This window comes from Ictidomys tridecemlineatus, chromosome 7 (assembly GCF_052094955.1).
Source record: "Ictidomys tridecemlineatus isolate mIctTri1 chromosome 7, mIctTri1.hap1, whole genome shotgun sequence".
In the NCBI taxonomy this organism is placed as follows: domain Eukaryota; kingdom Metazoa; phylum Chordata; class Mammalia; order Rodentia; family Sciuridae; genus Ictidomys; species Ictidomys tridecemlineatus.
The window spans coordinates 27,931,049-27,953,381 of record NC_135483.1 but is presented as its reverse complement, the minus strand read 5'-3'; the positions used below and the strand labels follow the sequence as shown (position 1 = coordinate 27,953,381).

General features: G+C 36.8%; 2 protein-coding genes across 8 annotated transcripts in view; one reads left to right on the top strand and one right to left on the bottom strand.

Annotated features, from left to right (window-relative positions):
- The window catches only part of Sybu (syntabulin), a 106,684-nt gene extending 92,855 nt beyond the window's left edge, over positions 1–13,829 (bottom strand). For 2 of the 3 annotated variants that reach the window (XM_021724553.3, XM_013357373.4), the window contains exon 1: positions 13,295–13,829. In XM_021724553.3, coding sequence (XP_021580228.2) covers positions 13,295–13,495 — 201 coding nt within the window. In that variant the 5' untranslated portion in view covers positions 13,496–13,829. The remainder of the gene's footprint in view (positions 1–13,294) is intronic. The other variant, XM_021724555.3, reaches the window with a different exon arrangement.
- The window catches only part of LOC101976097 (nonsense-mediated mRNA decay factor SMG5), a 114,214-nt gene that overhangs the window by 20,545 nt on the left and 71,336 nt on the right, over positions 1–22,333 (top strand). For 2 of the 5 annotated variants that reach the window (XM_040293726.2, XM_040293735.2), the window contains exons 1-2: positions 13,438–13,590; positions 21,346–21,416. The gene's annotated coding sequence lies outside the window, so the exon portion shown is untranslated. Of the gene's footprint in view, positions 1–13,346; positions 13,591–14,517; positions 14,563–21,345; positions 21,417–22,333 lie in introns of those variants that run through there. The other 3 variants (XM_040293728.2, XM_040293729.2, XM_040293727.2) reach the window with 3 other exon arrangements.

Genomic DNA, 22,333 nt, shown 5'->3' with positions numbered 1-22,333 from the left:
TTAAGTACAAATGGATTGAGATTCATCCACATGTCCAATATTTAAGTGCTTATGAAAGGAGAGAATCTGAAAACAGAGCAAAATGTTACCAGGTAGTAGAAACGCAGGCTTATTTCTCCATTGAATTCTCTATAAAGCAATTAATCTATAAAGTTGAAAATATTTATTGGTTTTGGCATACACGTCTATAAAATTTGATTGAATAGGTTGCATTTATGCAGTATTATTATATAGAACATATCTATGTATTTGACTTCAATGGGAAAACACTGTCATTCCTGGTTTCATAGGAGGTCAGATGTTATGCAAATACTGTATGTTAACATCTGGAGTATAAATAAGAGACAGTGGTTTCCTTGTATCAATTAAAAGCTGCTTTAGGTTGTTTCTTTCCTTTCTTCACTTTTCTTCCCCTACTTGTCTAAGGAAAATGCAAGGCAGCCAGAGGCTATTATTCATAACAGGGAAGAATATATTATTGATTTTAGAGTTTCCATATAAAGGACATTTATTTGTTAGCTTAAACGTCCTTTCCTTGATTATAACTGTCTTTGTACAAGTAGTATTGACTGAACCTGAATCCTAGCTACATGTGTAAACCATGCCAAAGCAATTCAATAACTGATGGATGCTTACAACATCACATTTGTTTTCAATATTAATATAGAGGCTTAGCAAGCTTAGATCAAACAAAGAAAAGACTAGTAAGGGTAGCAAAATTATGAGCAGAACTCTAATAAATAAATTCATTTTAATGATGTAGGAATTAGCTTCTGTTTTATTCTGTTATCGACTATTACCAACATATATATGAATGTATTAATGTACTAATAAAAAGATTAAAATAATACTAAACAGGTTAAATTCTACTCTAAGAAAAAATTGAACAATCAGACTTCATATATGTAAAAAAATTCCAGAAAAATACAACTTTAATAATATTACCTTATAGATTTACTACCTTTTAGATTTATAGCGTAGTAAGCAGCTATGGAAATCTTCACCTCAAATGTGTAATGCTGGTTTTCTTCCTCCATAATAATTCTTTTCTGATAGCGTTTTATAATCTATTTTCTTATATATTAACTCGCCTGATTCTTATTGAATATTGTTGATTTTTTACTATGATGTTTTTTCTACATTATTTCTATGAGGCTATTATATAATTAATTTCTTCTTGTTCCCATCAGTACCAGTGAATGAAGGCATAAAGGGTGGTTCACTTCTAAAACTTTTATTTCATCACTGTTAAATATAAGATTTTATATAAAGTTTTAAATTAAAGAACATTTGCCTCCTCTCTGCCAGGATATTATTCCCCCCACCATCCTGATTCCTTCTCTTCTTCCCTCCCTTCCAAATATAACATAATTTATATATATTAATTTAAATATAATATAATTTATATTAAATTTGGTAATATAATTTGTTTTTTTCCTAAAGAAAGATAAGGTGGAGAAAGAAGAAAGAGAAAAGGAGAGAGAGAGAGAGAGAGAGAGAGAGAGAGAGAGAGAGAGAGAGAGACACGGAGGGAAGGAGGGAGGGAGGAGAGAAGAGACATTACTTTACTTTGTCTAAGTCTCAAAGGGAACCTTGATATAGAATCTCTCCTCTTTGTGTTCTAAGGGATTAAAAAAACTCTGCAGATTCTTTTTAAAAGACTGGCTGAAACAACTCTTAAATTATAAATCTATTAGATGAGTTACTTGCTCTTTCTGATTTATAGCGTAGTAAGCAGCTATGAAAATCTTCACTTCAAATGTGTAATGTTGGTTTTCTTCCCCCATAATAATTATTTTTCTGACAGCATGAACTAAATTTATTTGCAGAAAACTATTCTTTATGCTTCAGTCATATTAAATTTGAGGAACATTTTATTTCAGCAGTTTTTCCCTAATATGTATGGGTGTGGCATAGTTCTCTTAAAGACAGAGGAAGGCTATTTCAGTGCATATTTCATAAGCTTCTTATTCATTATTCATTCATACCATTAGAGATAGAAGGAATATATACACATGGGGCATTCTCTTAGATGTGTCCTCTGAGAAGTATACTCAGCCTCAACCTCAAAGAGTCTCTTTCAGTGGGGCCTGGAGGGAAGCTCAGCGAAGGTGGCAGACAGCCTTCTTCAGATATGTTCTTACAGTAATGCTCCAGTGGGTTCTAAGTGCCACTGGAATTTAATTTTCAGCCACATTTAAACAACCTCAAAACAACTAACATATCACATTCAAATACATTTCATGAAAAATGATTCTAGATCAAGAACATTAGGCAAAGTTTGTAGTTTAAAATTATGTAACCTGGAATAAACTCTGAAAGAAGCTAATTGGAATCCAATCATTCTCTCAACTGCTATAATATGAAAAGTATGGGAACAGGTGCATGCCACTATTACTAGTAGTTCTCTCCTTGTCAGTCAAATCACAGACACTCATACTGAAGAACACAGAACTTTAGTATTGTATGGTTTATACAAGAAAAACTGCTTTCTACCCTAATGATAAGTAAGGGATAATTTTTAAATGAGTGGCTTATGTAATTTCTTTGCAAGAAGTAGAACTCAGGCAGCATAAATTCAGCTGAAATGTCCATTTGGAAATTTATATTTTCTACACAGTCCTATAACTCCCAAACTAGGCTTCTTTGGAAACTCAGCAACATTTTTAAAAATATGGTTTAGTTAATCCATCTTCATAAATATTTTTACAACAAATCTTTGACAAGAATATAATCCCCTAGAAAAGCAAATATTCTTCCCTCAATCCCAAGCAAACTTACCTGTTGGGGAGGAGAAGTTATCAAAAATTATTGGCTCAGGCAAGTAGAAAGAGCTATATAAGGCTTCAGCTCTGGGGCCAAGGGTTGGAGACTTGTTTAAATGAACCCAAGAGTCAGATGGCTATGAGTACCCTCTAAATGGAAACCAGCAAGATCCGCACTGGTGTGTAATGCTTCCTGGCGCCTCCCTTTGTTCTAAGTAGAATGCAAATGCTAAAATCACAGTTTGCATTCTTGCTTGCTCAGGGAACACTGATGTAGCCTGACAAAGCTTCCAGCTTAAAAATCCTGATGGGGAAAAAACAAGTCCCAGAAGATGAGACCTCCCTTGTACCAGTAGAACAAGCCACACAATAAATGTGTCAATTTGAACAGTTGGAAATTTTCGGTCACATTCACATTACCTGATTGCATTTGTAAGAGACATACCTATATTATAGGCATTGAAAAAAGAAATTCTCCATTTCTTGTGAATGTCCATTAAGGACATCAAGGGTGTGTCTTTGAATTTTTTTCACCATTTTCTTCTCCCTGGTGTGCAAAATTTTCATGGACATATATAAAAGCAGTTAATAGAAAGAGAAGAAATTCCTTAGGGCAGTGAAATATAGATCAAAGCATAGGATGGGATGAGAAATGCTATGAAAAATTTAAGGCCATGAAGAGAAAAAAATCTAACAATATAATTTATCCATGTGCTAACATGATATATTTTAAAGTACAGGGAAGTTTAATTTCAAATCATGTGCTATATTATCCCTTTTCCCAGTGCCTGCATAATTGATAAGATTTATTTTTTTCTCATTGTCTGTGATAATTAGATAATAGAACACATTGTTCAATGACTGGGGAAAAATCATTTAGAGCAAGTGATGAAGTCATCACATATTTAACTTACAAGTCTCTGTGTATATTTACTGTCAAATACAGGATTAATGAGCACATCAATAATATATCAGTCACTTTATCTAATGCATAACTTGATCATCATTTCAGTAAGAATCAAAATGTGTTTTCCTTCACCAATGAGGAAAATGAGTGTTTAGGCACTGCCATTATATGGAGTGTTTTTAGCACTATTGGATTTAGTTAACTTTTCATTTTTAAGTTCCTTAGCTGGATGTCAGAATGCAAATTTATAAATGATAAGAATTTATGGGCTGGGGATGTGGCTCATGGGCTGGGGATGTGGCTCAAGCAGTAGCTTGCTCGCCTGGCATGCGCAGAGCGTTGGGTTTGATCCTCAGCACCACATAAAAATAAAATAAAAGATGTTGTGTCCACCAAAAACTAAAAAATAAATATTAAAAAAGTCTCTCTCTCTCTTTCTCTCTCTCTCTCTCTCAAAAAAAAAAAAAGAATTTAGAGCTGGGGATATGGCTCAAGCAGTAGTGCACTCGCCTGGCATGCGTGTAGCCCAGGTTCATCCTCAGCACCTCATACAATAAATATTAAAATTCTCTCTCTCTCTCTCTCTAAAAAAAAAATTAAAAAAGAATTTATGCACTTAATACAACTATCCTACTAAATCTATTCTCCTAGTTCTTCATTTTGAAAAATGATCAGTATTTTTACTTTTCAGTTGAGTTTATGATGATTGGTGGCATTTATGGGCAAATTTTAGTGATGGTTAATGGTGACAGCTATTAATAGATGCTGTATTTGAAATTGTTTAAAAAATGTTACATAAACTTTCCTAGCATGTATGAGGCCCTGATATTGATCCCCAGTAGTTAGTGTGCCTGTGCACGAGAGAGAGAGAGAGAGAGAGAGAGAGAGAGAGAGAGAGAGAGAGAGAGAGAGAGAGACAAGAAATATCAACCAAACAGGAAGAAATGTGAGAAAATGACTTAGTAGGCTTTGTAATGAAGCTTCTGTAAATAAGTTTAATGTATAAAAATGTAATGATCTACATGCCCAGGTGTTTGACTTCAGTCTTTTTGTAAACTGGAAAGTAAGTCTCATTGCCTGCAATATTTTTCTTCAAGTTTTTGGCTGGACCTCTGCCATAGATACTTCAATATGAAAAAGAAGTAGAAAAGAACACACTCAGAGTATTATCACTGTTGCACAGCACCCAAAACATTATGAATAACAGCGGAGTGTAGAGAGGATAGCTATCCTTCTCCCCTCCCCCATCATTTTCTTCCCATATTAATCCAGACATAGTTGTGGCTCTTGGCTGTTTTGGGTTTTCTCCTTCTTTTCCCCAGTTATCCAAAGTGAGAAAAGTGACTTCTTTACTGTTATCTAAGAAAAAAAGTTTGTCTAGGTAAGATATCTTTTAAAACAGGTCAAGAGAAAGATTTCTAAAGAGATAGAATTTATATTATGACATGGAAGTTACAAAGGCACTTAATTTCCAAGGGATTGGTTGAGGTCTTGGTATTGTACTGGTTAAAAATTCAGAATTAGACAGTTTTGAATTTTGATTCTGAATCTCTAATTATTGACTAGGTTACTTAAGAGTCAGTTTAATTTCCTCATATGTAAAGAAGGAATGATAATAGTTGTAGTGAGCATTAAATTAAGGGAAATAGATAAAACCCTTTAAGAATAACTAGCATTAAACACACACTAAGAATGTTAAATTATTTTGCTCTTTATAATTTAATTCATTGGGGAAAACAAATAAATACTTATCAATTTCTATAACTTAATAATTGGAAAAGCATGACCCTTTCTGTGTGGGTCACTCTAAACCAACACAATGGAATCATTGCCACCAATTCTAGCTCTTTTGCACTTATTCTTTTATTCACATTTTAACACTTAACTAATATTTCTAACACTGTGTGTCAGAAACTATCAAATTTTTGTTAAATTGTCAGTCCCTTAATGATCTTGAATTTTTGTGACATATATTGCTTTGTGTTATTATTTTATTTTTCATGCATATGAAATAATCATTGAATTGTAGGCTTCAGAGGCAAGGGTCATTCTGGAAAACTCTTTGCAATCCTCACAATTGTGTCTATTAAGTATTCATTGACTTAATCTGTAACTGATAGTATTTTATATACATATAAAAGTAATGCAAACAATGGTCCATTATCAGAAAATGTAGGACTTTTTCTGTGGTTTGAATTGTATGAAGAAACCAGGTGTATGCCTGTAATCCTAGCAGTTCTAGAGTCTGAGGCAGGAATATTGCAAGATCAAGGTCAGCATCAGTAAAAGTGAGGCACTAAACAACTCAGTGAGACTCTGTCTCTAAATAAAATACAAAATAGGAATGGGAATAAATATAGCTCAGTGGTCAATCTCCGGTACCCTTCCACAAACAAATTGTATGAAGAATGCCTAAAATGACTACTATAATAAAAGTCAAATAGGAAAAGCATTACTATTGGCCTGAGAAAATCCCAAAGGAAGAGTTTCTGGAAAGAATTAAAATTCGCAACTATTAAATAGTATTTCTGTGATTATACTTTAATAAATAAAGAAAATAAAGTACTAAAATTATGAAAAATCTTAAAATGTACTTCAAATAGGTTAAAGACAAATATTTTAAATTCATCCTCAACATTATCCAAATACACAAACTATTAATGTATGCAAATTACTTGCTATGGTGATTACAAATTTGAACAATAAGTGAATTCCAAAGTCAATATTTGCATTTCTTTAACTCATTAACTAGAAGAAATCCTTAAAAAATAAAATTTCTTTCTGTACCTAACTCTGTAGTGGGACCACCGAAGAGGAAGGTTCAGCACCATGGACAAGGCTACTCAGCCTTACTCTAGGGGATCTGTGCCTAATCTCTTTAGGTTAAAATCAAGAAAAAACTTTAAAGTAGCCATCTTCCATTTCAATACATTTTAAGATTCAAATAATAAGAAATTTTTAGCTGGATAATATGAAGTTTACACTTTGAACCTTTCTATCTTATGGAAAAACATAATGGTCTTTTCAAAGACAAGCGTCACTGTGATAAACGCATTTAAGTGTCATTAGGTTTAATGGTGCCTACTCACTCAAACTATTATTCCATACCTTTTAAAGTTAATTTAACGTGTATTAATGGTATGAAATTGATGAAATTACGAATTGAGCTTCCCTGGGAACAAGTTAAACCAAGAAATAAGGGAGAAGACTGGTTAATATTACCTTCTACCCTATTCTTCGTTTATACTACAAAAGATGTCAGCTCTACCCTTGGGAAAGAAATGCTCACTGTTAGTAAGTTGAATCTAAGATTGATTTCTATAGTTTTAACTCAGGAAATTGTCTTTGGTTGGGTCACCAAAGGTTCATCATTTTCTTCAGGGAATAAAAAATATTCATTTTTCTAAGATTAAATTCATGTTTTATTCCATAGTTTTGGAAAATTAAATAACTTCCTATTCTTTCCCTTTCCCTGTTCAACTTGTGCATTCAACATAAAGAGTCAGATGTTGGGCTGGGGTTGTGGCTCAGAGGGTAGAGCACTCACCTCGCACGTGTGAGACCCTGGGTTCTATCCTCAGCACCACATAAAAATATATAAGTGAGATAAAGGTATTGTGTCCAGCTACAACTAGAAAATAAATATTTAAAAAAGAGCCAGATGTCATGTTATTATTTTGTATCTCTATCTCATGTGACCACATTCATACATTAAATAATGGTGATGGATTATATTAAAATCAGATTCTACTATTAATGTGAATAATTTAAAAAACCAAGGTTGTGGTCCTAAGAACATATGATACAGTAAGACTTAATTACAGGGTGTCAGGAAAACTGGAATCTAATTTTAAACTATGACTTGCAAAAATATTAAGAAACAGAAAAATATTCATTTAAATTATGTTTGAAGTAAGAGAAAGAAAAGTATAAAACCACTAGTTAGGAGCTGGGGTTGTGGCTCAGTGGTAGAGTGCTTGCCTAGCATGCATGAGGCACTGGGTTCGATTCTCAGCACCACATACAAATAAATAAAATAAAGGTCCATCAACAACTTAAAAAAATTAAAAAAGAAACCCACTAGTTGTTGCAGTTTATTTAACAATGATAGATGACTAAAATAATAGAGAAGTTCTTAGCTAGTCTTTTGTTTCTCTACCAACTGAAGATGATCTCCAAACTAAAAAGACCGAATAACTTGGTAAAGGAAAATGAAGCTCAGGCCATGTAATGCTACAAACTTCTCTAATGGCATTTAATTTGTCAGATAAATTATATCCCAGGCTTTGTAATCTCATCTTTTATAAACAGAATCATGGTATAACTGTGAATGTGTTTGAAGAGTCCTGAGCATGAGAAAGATGCCTTGAGGATTGAAATCTAGTGTTTAGTTCTAGTTTTCAAAATCTAGAGAGAAGGAAGAATCTCTAAAATACTGCTTGGTGAGAACAAAATAAAATATTAGAATATTTTGGCACAAATTAATAAAAACATGATTTCTGAGCACCTAGACAAGAAAAAAATGACACTGAGACCAGCCTGGATTCAAAAGAATAACTCAGGGCTGGGGTGGTGGCTCAGTGGTAAAGTGCTCACCTAGTGCTTGTGAGGCCCTGGGTTTGATCCTCAGCACCACATAAAAATAAATAAATAATAACAAAGGTATTGTGTCCAACTACAACTAAAAAAACCCAAATATTAAAAAAAAATAACGCAAGCCAACCCTAACTATATTTATTTTTTATTTACTCATTTATTCATTTACAGATAGAGTTAGAACTAGTAGTCTGAGAAATGATTAGGACAGAGGTCACAAACCTCAGATGTTTACTCAAACACTAAGTTAAATGGTCAGAGTACAAACTCAATGGCAATCAATACTGGCAGTAGAAGAGCATGTGTCTCAGCCAGAACTACCCAGCTCCATCTGCTTTCATTGCATTTTCCCAGGAAAGCCAAAAATTTGGAAATTTTATGTGAATTATCTTGGATTTGTTAAATAAATAAATAATAGATTTCAACCTTTTTATTAATGTCTTTTTTTTTTTTTTTGGTACCAGGGATAGAACCCAGATGCTCTTTACCACTGAACTATATACCCAGGCCGGCTTGCTTATTTATTTATTTATTTATTTATTTATTTATTTATTTATTTATTTATTTAAGAGAGAGAGAGAGAGAGAGAGAGAGAGAGAGAGAGAGAGAGAATTTTTAAAATATTTATTCTTTAGTTTTCGGCAGACACAACATCTTTTATTTGTATGTGGTGCTGAGGATCGAACCCAGCGCCGTGCGCATGCCAGGTGAGCAGCTACCACTTGAGCCACATCCCCAGCCCTATTTATTTATTTTTTAAGACAGGGTCTCACTAAGTTGCTTAGGGCCTCACTAAGTTGCTAAGGCTGCCTTTATACTTAGGATCCTCCTGCCTCAGCCTCCCAAGTCACTGGGATGACAGGTGTATGCCATCATGCTCCGCTCCCCTTATATTTAAAATACATCTGTAGACACAGTCAGCTTGGGACATGTGGTGAGGTATAGGTACTTCATTGAGGCACCCGGGAAGGTTTCACATGCTATTGGGGATTTCTGTTTGTGTGACAGCAGAGATAATACAATTAGATGAACTCAGATCATCTCAATATAAGGATAATTGGATCTTCTCAATGATGAAATGGGGTGCCCTAATACTAGTATTCGCTGTAAACATAATTTGATGTTCTCAAGTTCATAATTGGAAAAATTATCTGGAACCAAATATTTAATTTAATGTCATTATTTCTCAAAGTGTTCTGTATAGCTTGGCTTTCCTCTTGTATTACTTCCTGGACCACTCCTCAAAGCCTTGCTATTGTACAGGGTCTCTCAATGTGCCAAGTGTACAAGTGGTGGTGCACAGATGATTTCTGGTGACCCTCAGATAAGTATCCTTAGAAGATACATATTTATTTATGCACATTAGGAAGATTATAACTAACAGGCGATACCTGGTATTTCATAGGTATTATTTCTTAGAAAAAGGCTAAGTGAAAAAAAATAGTGTGTCAATTTAAATAATATTAAGAAAATAAAATACAGTTCATATTTAGACATGGTAAAAATTGTGAAGTATACTAATAAAATCCAGGTTCTGGAAATCCTGCCTTCTCACATGTAGAAGGATGCTTCTTTGGTCAGAAGTGTGTATACAGGGGCCTTTTTTTCCCCTTTGTCAGCACCTGGAAGGACCTCAGTCTATGGGACCACTGAAGATTTAACTTCCTATCTCTCATTTGAGAATACATTTAGGTTTGGGGGGCTTCTGCCATTGAAGGCTAATATTCAAAGAAGAAGCACCCTAATGTTGGTGAGAATAGCTCTGAAAATCCACGGAAGATGTTTCAGATATTTTAATTAATTAATTTATGTTTCTTATTTCTCTGAAAAAAGAATTCTTTATGAACACTAGTTTCTTTCTATAGAAAGCCAATCCCTTCCTATCATTTCTGCTGGGTGACAGCTATGGGTTCAGTCACCTGAAACACAGGTAACATCTTATTAAGAAGAAAGAACAACTGCAGACCTAAGATTTCAGTATTTTCATACAGGGTAGCAGGCGGGGTAGAGGGAGAAAGGGAGAGAGAGGAAAAGGATAGAGCAACCTATTTTGTTTTGTTTTAGCATAACTATTTAAAGGAGATACTTTCTCTTTTTCTCCCCAAATTTTAAGTAATCAAACTGAAACCAACATTTATTGCTAAGATGCTATTTAGTATCCTCAGGCTATACTGATAGCCTAGCATAAGAAGCATTATGGTGTGGATGTAAGGTGTCTGCCAAAAGCTCATGTGTGAGACAACTGAAAAAGTCTTAGAGGTTACATGATTGGGTTATGAGAGCCTTAACCCAATCAGCGAATTGATCCCCTAATGGGATTAACTGAGTGCTAACTGAAGGCAGGTCGGGTGTAGCTAGAAGAGGTGGGTTATTGGGGGCATGCTTTTGATCTTTTGTATCTGAAGAGTGGAGTCTTTCTCTCTCTCTCTGCTTCCTGGTGCCAAGTTCTCAGTTGCTTTTCTCCACCACACTTTTCTGCCATGATGTTCTGCCTCATCTCTAGCCCTGAGGAATGGAGCCAGCCTTCTACGGACAGAGACCTCTGAAATTGTGAGGACCCCAAAACCCTTTTACTCCTCTAAAATTGTTTTGTCAGGTCTTTTGGCCACACTAGAAAAAAAACAAAATCAAACAAACAAACAAAAACACCTGACTAAAACAAGAAATAATGCCTTAAAAGTATGCATGATCTTTTAAAATATCAATAAAGAAGCATGCAGGTATGAGTTTATATCAAAAATATTTTAAGTATGTATAAAATACTCAAAGAGCATATATAGTAAAACAAGTTATTTTGTGTACCGATTTAGAAAAATAGTCTATGTTGGAATTTGATGTTCTATAAAATGACGTTAAGGCAAGTTTTCATTTTGAAATAATTATAGACCCATAGGAAGTAACAAAGATAGTATAGAGTGGTCCCATGTACCTTTGACCCAGTATCTCCCAGTGGTTGTCTCTTACATAACTATGGTATAATATCAAAACCAGGAGATTGGCCTTGGTGCAATGTGTTTATACCTCTGACATCTCATCACATGTAGATTTGTAGAACTACCACCACAATGAAGACACACAGTCATGCCATTACACAAAGATCTCTGCCATGCCACTTTCATTTTCCTCTCACCCCTTCTGTAAGCTCTGCCAACCACTAGTTTGTACGAGCTAGTAAAACTGCTAGCTTGAGTAGCTCTTCTGCTATGATTTGGATCTGAAATGTGCCTCAAATCTCATGTGTTGAAGGCTTTTTCTTCAAGGCAGCAGTTTTCAGAGATAAACCTTTGGAAGGTGATTGGGTTGTGAGGGCTCTAAACCCATCAATGGATTAAATCATATTTTTATAGACCAGTAGGAAGTAGTGGAAATTTAGGACTTGGAGCTTAGTTGGAAAGAATGGGTTCTTGGGGAGCAGACCCTTGCAGGCTATGTCTTGTCCCTAGCATCTCCTTCTCAAGCTTTCTGTTTCTTGGAAACCATGAGGTGAGAAGCTTTGCTCTACCATGCACTTTCTGTTGCATCTGGGCCTTACTACCACAAGTCCAGAAACAAAGGAGTCAATTGATTATGGACTAAAACCTTTGAAACACTGAGCCAGAATAAACATTTCCTCTTTTAAGTTGTTTTTCTTAGATATTTTGTCATAGCAACAGAGCTGATAATACATCATCCATGAAAATGAAGTTTTGATCAATTTTTTTAGGGGGCCATTATTTAAAACCAATCTTTTTTTTTTTTTTTTTTTTAGTTTCTGTGACAGCAGAGATACTACAATTAGATGAACTCAGATCTAATCTGAGTATTACCTTAAAAACTGTTAAGTGCAAATCTAGTTAATGAAGTCTAATGTAAAAATGTGGAGAGCATAATGGATTGAACAGTGTGTTGTACATGTATTTGTCATTAAAGTAGTGTCATTGTCAAATAAATTAAATAACCAAAGCCGCATTATAATAATATACTGCTGCTCCTAATTCCCATGCATGTAAGAAGAAAAAAAATGATTTTACTTGTTCTCTTCTTTCACCAAATGTACATATGGCAAAAATTTGGCACAGAAGACATCTAACTTCTTTTGTCCCCAAGGGTACCCCTTGAAGAAGAAGAAGCAAACATTCCAAAAATGTGCCTGGCTAAGTATCTGAGTTGGCAGTGTTGCAGCAAAGACTTTAGGTTTGAAGATTCTGAACTGTGGGGTTCAAATTCAGCACTTTTCTTAGAAGGAAGTTTCAGATTCTGAAGCTGCCCACTGGCCAGGGCCAGGATTAGAGAATCATGAGGAACTAGGCAGTGGACTCCTTTGCTTTCTCATACAAAACTACTTGCTCTGCACTGAGGAAGATAACATCAAAAAGCAGTTTTTCCCAAGAGATGTCTTCCATTTAAAGTTTTTAAGAATCCCGACCCACGCACCATTTTAAGCTCTTCCGCTCCACAATTCACTCCTCTTTTAAATTCAAACCTGTTGATAGTACCCAGCATGAGGATGTCTGACTTTGTCAAACTGAGTCCTTCAACAACATATTGATGAAAAAATGGTTCTCCTTTCTCACTTCCAATAATCTTTATGGAAACTCGCGTAGGAAGCAGAAATTTGAAAAAGGATCCTCTGGGGATTCTGGACAGTCTACAACTTTGGAAAGAACGACTGAGCCCTTTGGAGACCACCTACCTATTCCTTACTTTTCAAAAGACACCATTTTCAAACCCTGCTCCTGAGGAAAATAATGTAGGGAGATCAAAAATCTACCCCCAACGCCAAATTTGCTTGTCACAAAGCTCAATCATTGTAATAACCAAACAAGGACATTGTCCCCTCATCTTCTTCTGCTGGGAGTCCCTTGATGTCCCATTTCCATGACCTACTTCTGTCTTTCCTTGAGCACCCTGGATACAACCCTCAATTGAGGGGGTGGCTCTGGGGTCAGAGCTTCCCACCTCAACCCCCATTGGACCGAAGGCATCAGTTGCCCTCCTGTGCCCACAGGTGCTGACACCAGTGCCCACACAGACGCCCTGGTCTTACCCTTTCTCTCGCAGAAGGGATCCATCGCGCCGTCCAGAAGGCACCTCCGTGAGCCCGGGTAGTGGGGGTCCGGCTGGGCCGCGATCGGGCAGGACCCCGCGTCGCTGCAGGTTTGCGCTCAGGACCTGGGAGCCGGGCCCGGCCCGCTCCTCCCGCGCCAGCCGGGTGCGGACACGTGGTGCCACGGCAGCGGGTACGCATCAGTCCCCGCGGCCCCTCGGCTTCTGCAGCCAGCCCGGCGGCCGGGGCTGCGGGCCAAGTGGGTAGACGGGCGGGAGACCAAAGGGCCGGCACCGGTAGGTGGGGCGCAGCGACGCGGGCGCGAGGAGGGCCGAGCGCCACCGGAGCCGCCAGGGTCCTGATTGCGGGCTCTCGAGCTGAAGGCCTGGTGGCTGTCACCAGGTCCTCAGCAGATTTCCCTGCAGGCTGTTTCCTGAAGCCGTTCGGGGAGGGAGGGGGTGGCGCGCTGCCGAAGCGCTGGGTTCCCGGCAGCGGAGGGGGGCCCAGCAGAGGCAAAGGGTCTGCGTTGCACCCGCACGCAGCTGCGGGCCTGGGGAGGTCGCGCTCGCGGTCGTCACCTTACCGAAGGAGTGCCTCGTCTTCTCGCTGGAGATGAAAAAGCACTGAAAACCGCAGCGTGAACCCCAAGTGCCCTTTAGGGCAGTCTCTGCTTGGGAAAATTCCTCTCGCGATCACAGCTGGTCTGGGGGCAGCGAAGGAGACACGACCCAAAACTGGGGCCCTAGATTTGTGTGCTGCTACTGGCTCTATTCCAATTCCACCAAGGACCTTGGGCACCGCGTTGGCACAAGGTGTCTTGTCTGAGTTAACCTGATTTCTGACTTGGCGTTAAATAGGGCCATTTATTTTCTGGAAATAATAGCAATTGTGTTAAAAATCAAAACCTAAAACAAAAAGCCTCCAAGGACTTATTTAATAAAAAGTACAATATAGAGATATAATTTATATTGTCTTTAGGCAAGGTTAAAAAGACTTCCTCAGAATGGAGAAAAAAAAAAACTGGGTTCTGATTTGTTAGTCCCAATGCAAAAACTAAGCTTCAAATACACTATCTCCCTTATCGGGAAGGTAGGCTATTGAAAAGACCCTTGGGAAGATTTTGGCTTCCCTTAGAATTGCTAGAGTTCCATGTAGCCTCGTCAAGAATGCCCAACTCTACTAAAGGTCTTTGTGATGAAACTGGTTTCATCTTCCTACCATAGTTAAGAGTCAAGAGCAGCCACCACAGCTGGTAAAGGCTCTGCCAGGTGAGTTTCTTGTTACTTGCTTATTTGTGGATGAATCTTTATTTTTGCTTCTAGAAGGAGTTTTCTGTATAGAGGGCTGCTTCTCCATAGTTGCACCCCTGTCCTTTTATCATCGCTTCCCCTCCCCCTCTTCCCCTTCATGTCACATTCACTAGAGTTGGGCATACACAATCAGCTTAAAATACATTGTAATTCTAGTCATATGTGAGAGAACTTTACAGTGCAAGTCTGTTAAAAAAAAAATCTGGAACCCAGTCTCATGTGTCTACTCAACTGGGCACATGTTAAGTGCATCAAACAATTTATTATTGCTTTAGCTCAAGTTTCATCTGGTCATCCCTTATCCTACTTTTTTCTGATCATAAGGCTCAAACACTTAAGATTTCTTCTCTCTGGTAGGAAATCACCTCCCTCATTGAAAATACAGATTCATAACATAATGGAAACCTCATAACAAAAAATCTTATTTTGTGTGCCAAATCTTGACTTTACTGTCTTATGTGCCTCACCTTACTCCTGCCACTTCTACTCAAGGTCCAGCCATTGATTTTCCCTGTTTCTTGGCCTTTGAAGGATACAATTCCCCACTATGGTTTTTTGGTTAAAACTGTTGTTTGCCCAGGATTTCCTTTACCAGTGTGCCTTAGGTTATTTTAGGATTGTCTCCTGGGAATATGGTTCCTGCTCTTCTTTCTATATTTCAGGCTTCTAGGACTCTGTATCAGGTATTGTTTCCATTGGATCCTTACTGGCTCCTTAAAGATAATTCTGCAAGTAAAAACAAAAAATGTATGGAAATAAAGGTGCACTAGAAATGTGAAACTATTAGGTTAAAAATACCAGTCTCTGCCTTTGAAATAGTACAGTTTTCTTTATAACAGGTATTTCCACCTGTTTGGAAGGAAATATTATTAAATTTTTATTCTGAAACCTTAGGAGCACTGAGAGTGTCCTTGAAGATTTGGGGACAAAGTGGGAGGGGTGCAGAGTGAGGGTTGTAACTGGGGAAGAGGGAAGGTGGACAGGTGCTGATGTTGAGTTCCTGCTTCGCAAGGGTCAATCAGACTAGAAGATGGGAAGAAGAAAGGGAAAACTCCTGTTTGGAATGGTTTTCATCAGAGTAGGCCCAGCTCTGATTGTGCAGTGGACCAGAGGAGAGTCTTACCCACAGGAGCTTTGTTTCTCCCTCCTTTTTTTTTTTTTTTTTTTTCAAACTTACCCCCAGGGCCTCACTAAGGAGTAGCCTCAGGGAGTTAATTCTTTTTTTTTTTTTTTTTTTTTTTAAAGAGAGAGTGAGAGGAGAGGAGAGAGAGAGAGAATTTCCAACATTTTTTATTTTTTAGTTCTTGGCGGACACAACATCTTTGTTGGTATGTGGTGCTGAGGATCGAACCCGGGCCGCACGCATGCCAGACGAGCGCGCTACCGCTTGAGCCACATCCCCAGCCCCTGTTTCTCCCTCCTTATCAACATACTTTCTCTACAATGCGTCATCTCTAAGAGGACCTTCAGAAATTAAGAAATATTAAATATCAGTGGGCAAATACCTAAGCACAATCCACTGGACTTAGACTTTTCTGGACATACTGCAAGAATACAGTTTGATTGTTTGATTAAATACAATAGTGTTTGATAAATGTATTAAGAAAGAAAGGTTATCTAGGGCTAGGGTTGTGGCTCAGAGATACAGCACTCGCCTGGCACCTTCAAGGCCCTGGGTTCGATCCTCAGTACCACATAAAATCAATAAATAAAATAAAAGTATTGTGTCCAACTACAAGTAAAAAATGAAAATTAAAAAAAGAAATCATTACACAGAAGGTGATTTATCTTGGAGAATGAGTAAGAGCTACAAAAATGGAGGATGGAGGTGATTCCTGGTGGGGAGATGCTGAATGGGAGGGGGGGAGAGAGAGAGAGGGGGGGGGAGGGAGAGAGAGAGAGAGAGAGAGAGAGAGGGGGAATACAGTGTGATTGTAGAATTCATTTTAGAAAGAAGGTGTAAATCAGGTGGCTTATATAACCTTTGAGATGAAGGACAGTAACAGGTTACCTAATATGGCCTTTTAGATATTATACCAGCCATAATCCCACAGTTCTTAGGTTCTTTTTTTTTCTCCTTTTAAGTTTCCAGCCCCTTCCCAAAATGCTGTTTCTAAGCCAGGACTCATTTTTTGTTGGCCATCACCAACATAACATAACATAACAACAACAAAAAATTTCCCTGCTACTTGTTTCTTTCTGGATTCTAGATTTGAATTAGATTGGAGAAAAATTCATCTTGAGTTCTCTAAGGCTGAGAAGAATGTTAAATAAACACCTCACAAGTTGGAGAGTTCAAATGATTCCAGAGCTTCATATTAGAAACGCCAACTTAGAGGAAAACAAACTCAGTTCAAATGATTGCAGATAAATTCTAGCCTTTGTTTCCTGGGACTAAAGTGTAATTTTCTTGTTCTAAGAATTTTAGACATTTAGTTCTTCATTGTTTTATCAAAATATGTAGAGCTAGAGCTGTATCTGCCTATAAGTTTCTCATTCAACATCATTTATTCAGTACCATTTTCCAAATCTATTTTGTCTTTCCCTTCCCTCTCTTTCCTGATGACCTGTTTGCTAAAGTGTGATTAGATTGATATGTTACTTCTTCGAGATAACAGGATGGGAAGGAGCTCCCATTGTCGAATGTGTACTATATACCACTACTTCACATTGTCTAATTTTTAAATTATTACATTGTCTTAAGTAGTTATTCCTATGTACTTTACTGATGAAGAAAAGGAGCATGTGACTTGTTTACAGTCACAAAGTCAGTAAATTGTGCAGTGGAAATTTGAAGCTAAATACTTATAATTATTTTGTACTACTATTCACTGTGGAAGCTTTCTGGAAGCAATGCATTTATTATTATTACTCAAAGATCTACTCAAATGGAAGAATAGTGAATGCTATTGCAGGATGGAAAGAGAGTAGAATTTGTCATGTGGGTCTTTTGTGCATTCAATGCAAACATTCAGTAGCTTCCTTTTTTTCTTACAGAAAGAGCTGGACTAATCAAAATCATTGTGAAAACTGGGAAACTGTGTTAGAATGGTTAAACCACACATATGATGATTTTATTAACTGCAAAAGCATTTTGTAGAAAGGTCATTCATCAGGGGTCTACATCATAGCTATAAAAAATTAAAATACTAGCTAGCCATCAACTTTTGTTAATAACAGACTTTTTAAAAAAAAAGTGAAATGAGGTTCATGGTGAATTTATACATGTCATATATACCTACTCTGGGCTTATACAGCCCCATCTATAAAACAGTAATAATAAATATAATTCTCCAGGAGTTTGAAGTGAGTATCAGAGGAAACAATGGAAAACAAAATACTTTATAAATTGCAAATATGTGTGTGTTTTATTTGTATATATGTACACACACATATATATGTATTATGGTTTATGGTAGTAAAAAAGCTAAATAGTGAATTGAGTGGGGAAGAGATATTTTATAATTTAAGTCAGCACACACAGAGTCATGAAATTTTAACATAGATAAGAAATTTCTAAATCATTCAATTTCCCCCATTTTGTAAAGAAAAAAAAACAAATGCCTAGGGATAGGAATTTATCTGCAGTCACATCACATTCTTAAAAATACTGTTGAAAATTCTAAAATAATAAAGTGGTGTCATGGTAATAGTAGTCAGTCAATATTTATTGAGTGGCCATTATATGCCAGGCAGTTTTAGATGCTACGAATATAGTGATGAACTGATATCCTAATGAAGACAATGAGATAAAAGAAGTGTGAATAAACAAGGTCTTTTCAGCCACTAAGTGTTTTAAAGCTGTTAAAATAGGAAATGTGGTAATGAGCTGCCAAGCTTAGCTTTTCAGGTATTACTCTGAAGGCAACACTCAAATCAAGGTCTCAGTATCTGGAGGTGATTTCAATGGAAAGATGTGAAAATACTTTAGACATGTTTAGATACAGAGCTGACAGGATTTACTGGTGTTTTAAATGAACACTATTAGGAGAATCAAGGGTGATGCCTTTTTTTTTTTTTTTTGTCTCAACAACTAAGTGAATGGGGTACATGTTTTTTAGATGGGTATGATTGTGGTAGGTGGTGATAATTGGAATGGGGCTTGGAGAAAGGATTGGTTCTGTTTGGGTCACATGAAATTTCAAATAATAGTTGAGCATGCAAATGGAGTTGTTGAGTAGAAATCTGGAACTCAGGACAAGTAGATGTCCAAACTAGAAATAAACATTTGAGAATTACATTTGAATTTGTAATTCTCTCATTGGTCATTGATACTTTTACCTGCTTATTTTAACAGCTGTATGTTATTACATCATATGACCATACCACGGTGTATTCTGTCAGAATGTAGATACTCATAGACAGGGCCACAATTTCATGCAAAGGAATAGATTAAATGCAGATTAATATCTGACAATTTAAAATCAGCATTCTAGGGCTATCAAAGTAATTGTTAAGGGAAAAAATCAGCACAGTAGCAAGTTTCTAAGAGATGGGTATAAAAAGATTAGAGGAACCCCCCAGTTTGTTGATGGTGCATGTATCAGTGTAGGGTTGTGGTCAGGGTACTACATTGCATGTCAGCTACAGTTATAAATGTTGTTTGAAGGTATTGGTAGTATTAAAATACCAGTGTGGTTTTCACAGCATGCTTATAAATACATACTGTTAGAATTTGGATATGAGGTGTCCCCCCCAAAAGTTCATAACTTAATGCAAGGATATTTAGAAGTGAAATGATTACGCTAGGATAGCTGTAACTTAATCAGTCCGTCCTGGTTTTAATGGGCGAACTGGTGGTAGCGTAGGCAGGTGGAGATGCATGGAGGAGGTGGGTCATGGGGAATACCAGGGAAAAGATTATCTTCGCCTCAGCATCTTCACCTCTCTCTCTCTCTGCTTCTTGGCTGTCACAAGCTGAGCAGATTTCTTCTGCCATGTTCTTTTGCTCCTCACCTCAGGCCCAGAGCAATGGAGTTAGCTGACCTTGTACTGTACCTCTGTAACTGTGAGCCAATAAACTTTTCCTTTTTCAAGTTGTTATTGTCAGGTATTTAGTTGTTATTGTCGTTACAGCGGTGAGGCAAGTAGTTGTGATAGAGCTTATATGCTTACAGATCCTAAAATCCATCTGAACACATGTACGTATATGTAAATATACATAGATGATATAGAAATAAATAGATTAATGGCAGCTCTGGAAAGGGGAATAGCTCTGACTTCTGTAACTTGTTGTAACTAATGTTAAACAAAGAGGGACTCCTAGCTACTGGGCTCCAAACTCTGTCTGGTGATTTGATTTTTATTGTAAACATTCTGTTGTAGAACTGCATCACTAAACTTCTGCATTTTATGGAATTAAGGTTTTCAGTTTATAAACTGGCACTGAACATTAGAGACCAGCAAACCAGATACCAGTAAGCTGGGTTTCTACATTTTATTCAACCATTGTAACTCTTTGAAGGGGTTAATAGTATATGTTGTTTACATTTATGTGTACAATAGTTAAAAGCTAGAAAAACCTGGATGCTCTTATGTGGGTGAGGGATTAAACAAGCTGGTTGATCCATGTAATGGAATAGTAGTCAGCAACAAGATGCAATGGAAAATTGGTGCATATGACCACTCTGATGAAACTTATTCTCAGTGGGGGAAAAAGCCAACATCCAAAGGCTATATACTGTATGATTTTACCAACATAGAACTGTTGAAATGACAAAGTAATTATAGACATGGAGAAAAGATTAGTAGTCCAGAGTTCGAGAAAGAGTGGAAAGGGAAGTTACTATGGCTGTGAAAGGATGACATGAGGGATCCTTGTAAGGGGAATATTTTGTATCTTGACTGTATCCTGTTGATTTCCTGGTTGTGTTTTGCTGTAGTTTTACAAGATGTTACCACTGAGGGAAACTGGGTATCTGGATTTACAGGTGATCATGTTGTCAAGGGAATAAAATTTAAGTTGCTCACCTCCTAACTCTATGTTCATTAACACCCAAAGATAGCAATGCATTCAGTGCATTCATAGTGAGGTTCATGGACAAATGCAATTGGTTTTAGAGATATTTGGGAGTTTGCTGAAAATTTGAATTTCTGGAGTCTACTGTTAACCAAATACATAAAACTTTCAAATTAAATACACTTCTCAGATGATTTAAATGGACACCAAATTACTAGAACGACTGAGAAGTAGGGGAATTAATTTAGGAAATTAAGAGAGAGCAAGCATTAGACATTTTTTTTCTTATTTGTAGTTGTATCATCTAGTACAGAGCCTGATCCGTGCAAAGTAATGTTTATTATACATTTGTTACATTGAATATTTGTTTAATCCTTCTAATGCCATTGTAAGTTCTTGCTTTGCATTATAACATTATTTTTCTCCAAAACATCTTGTAACAATACTCAAAGCATCCTCATAATCATTGATAACTCCTAATCATTTTTACCTCAGAGCAGTGGGTTTCCTCCACTTCCTGGGAAGCTGTCTTCTATCCCTGAAGGTATCTTCATTTGGGATTTGGCTCTCTGCTTTTTATCTTTGTCCCAAATTCCACATGATCATGTTTGAATTTATATGCCCCAAGGATTTTGTTGAGCTCTGCTTACTTTAGATTTGTAATCTATAAAGCTAAGTAAGTTGCAGAGATCCAGTGGGTGGTAAAACTCATGAGGTTACTTTGAAAGTGATGAGATGCCTTGCAAATCTAAATTTCTGTTATCTCTTTCCTCTCCATTAAGGTCATCTCCACCAAGAAATTTTCCACCTGCCTCAATTCTTGGGAGCATCAATCACTGTTCATTTGCTTGTGGTAAGCTTGCAGCAAGAGTATACCTTCAAAAAATATCTTTCAATGTGTGAGATTCCTAAGGGACAGGATGGCAAATAAGTTGACTCAGCCTCCATTTCAACTTTGGTGTCCAAGGCCAACATCACAAAAGAATCACAGTCCAAGTTCTTGTGTGCTCAAAGGTGCCCTCACCAGCTTTCTCAACATAGTGCCACAGGCAGACCCTTGATTGAATGGCATTGACCTTTCAACCGAACCTATTTGCCATCTCTGATTAAAATAAATCTATATAAATATGCATGCATTAGATTTGGGTTTGGTGCATATTTCTCAAAGATATATGTGTGAAGGATATATGGGTTCTGTATGTTTAATAGATACATGTATTATGTGAGATGATATTGGGTATAAAATATGCTTGCTTGTGTGTGTGTGTGTGTGTGTGTGTGTGTGTGTGTATGTGTAAGAGCATGGTAATGTGTAAAATAAAGAGGAAATCAAGGAGGTATTAAGTACTTATTTTTAGATAAGGTGACAGCATTAAATATTCACAATAAAATCTTCTGAAGGATTCTGAAATAATATGAACATTATGAAAGTCTCCCAACTGTCAGCAAGTATTTAAGTCAGGCTTTTACCTCCAAATGCCAGAATCAGAGTTACTATTTGTTTTAAATGGGGAGACCAAGCTAGACCCTTATCTCTTTGGAATAGATTTAAAGTCTGAAATATTTGAATAACTTTTATCTTTATAATAATGATATTATAACTAAATGAAATCCTAATTTTGTTCTCTTGTGGTACAAATATCAGTAGACTTGAATAATTACTCAGATGTATACCTTAGAATCTTTCTCAAGTATTGCATATGATCAATAAATTTTCTCCTTTGGAAAAAAATTGGTCTGCTTATAGACCATTCTCCAATATGCTAGATA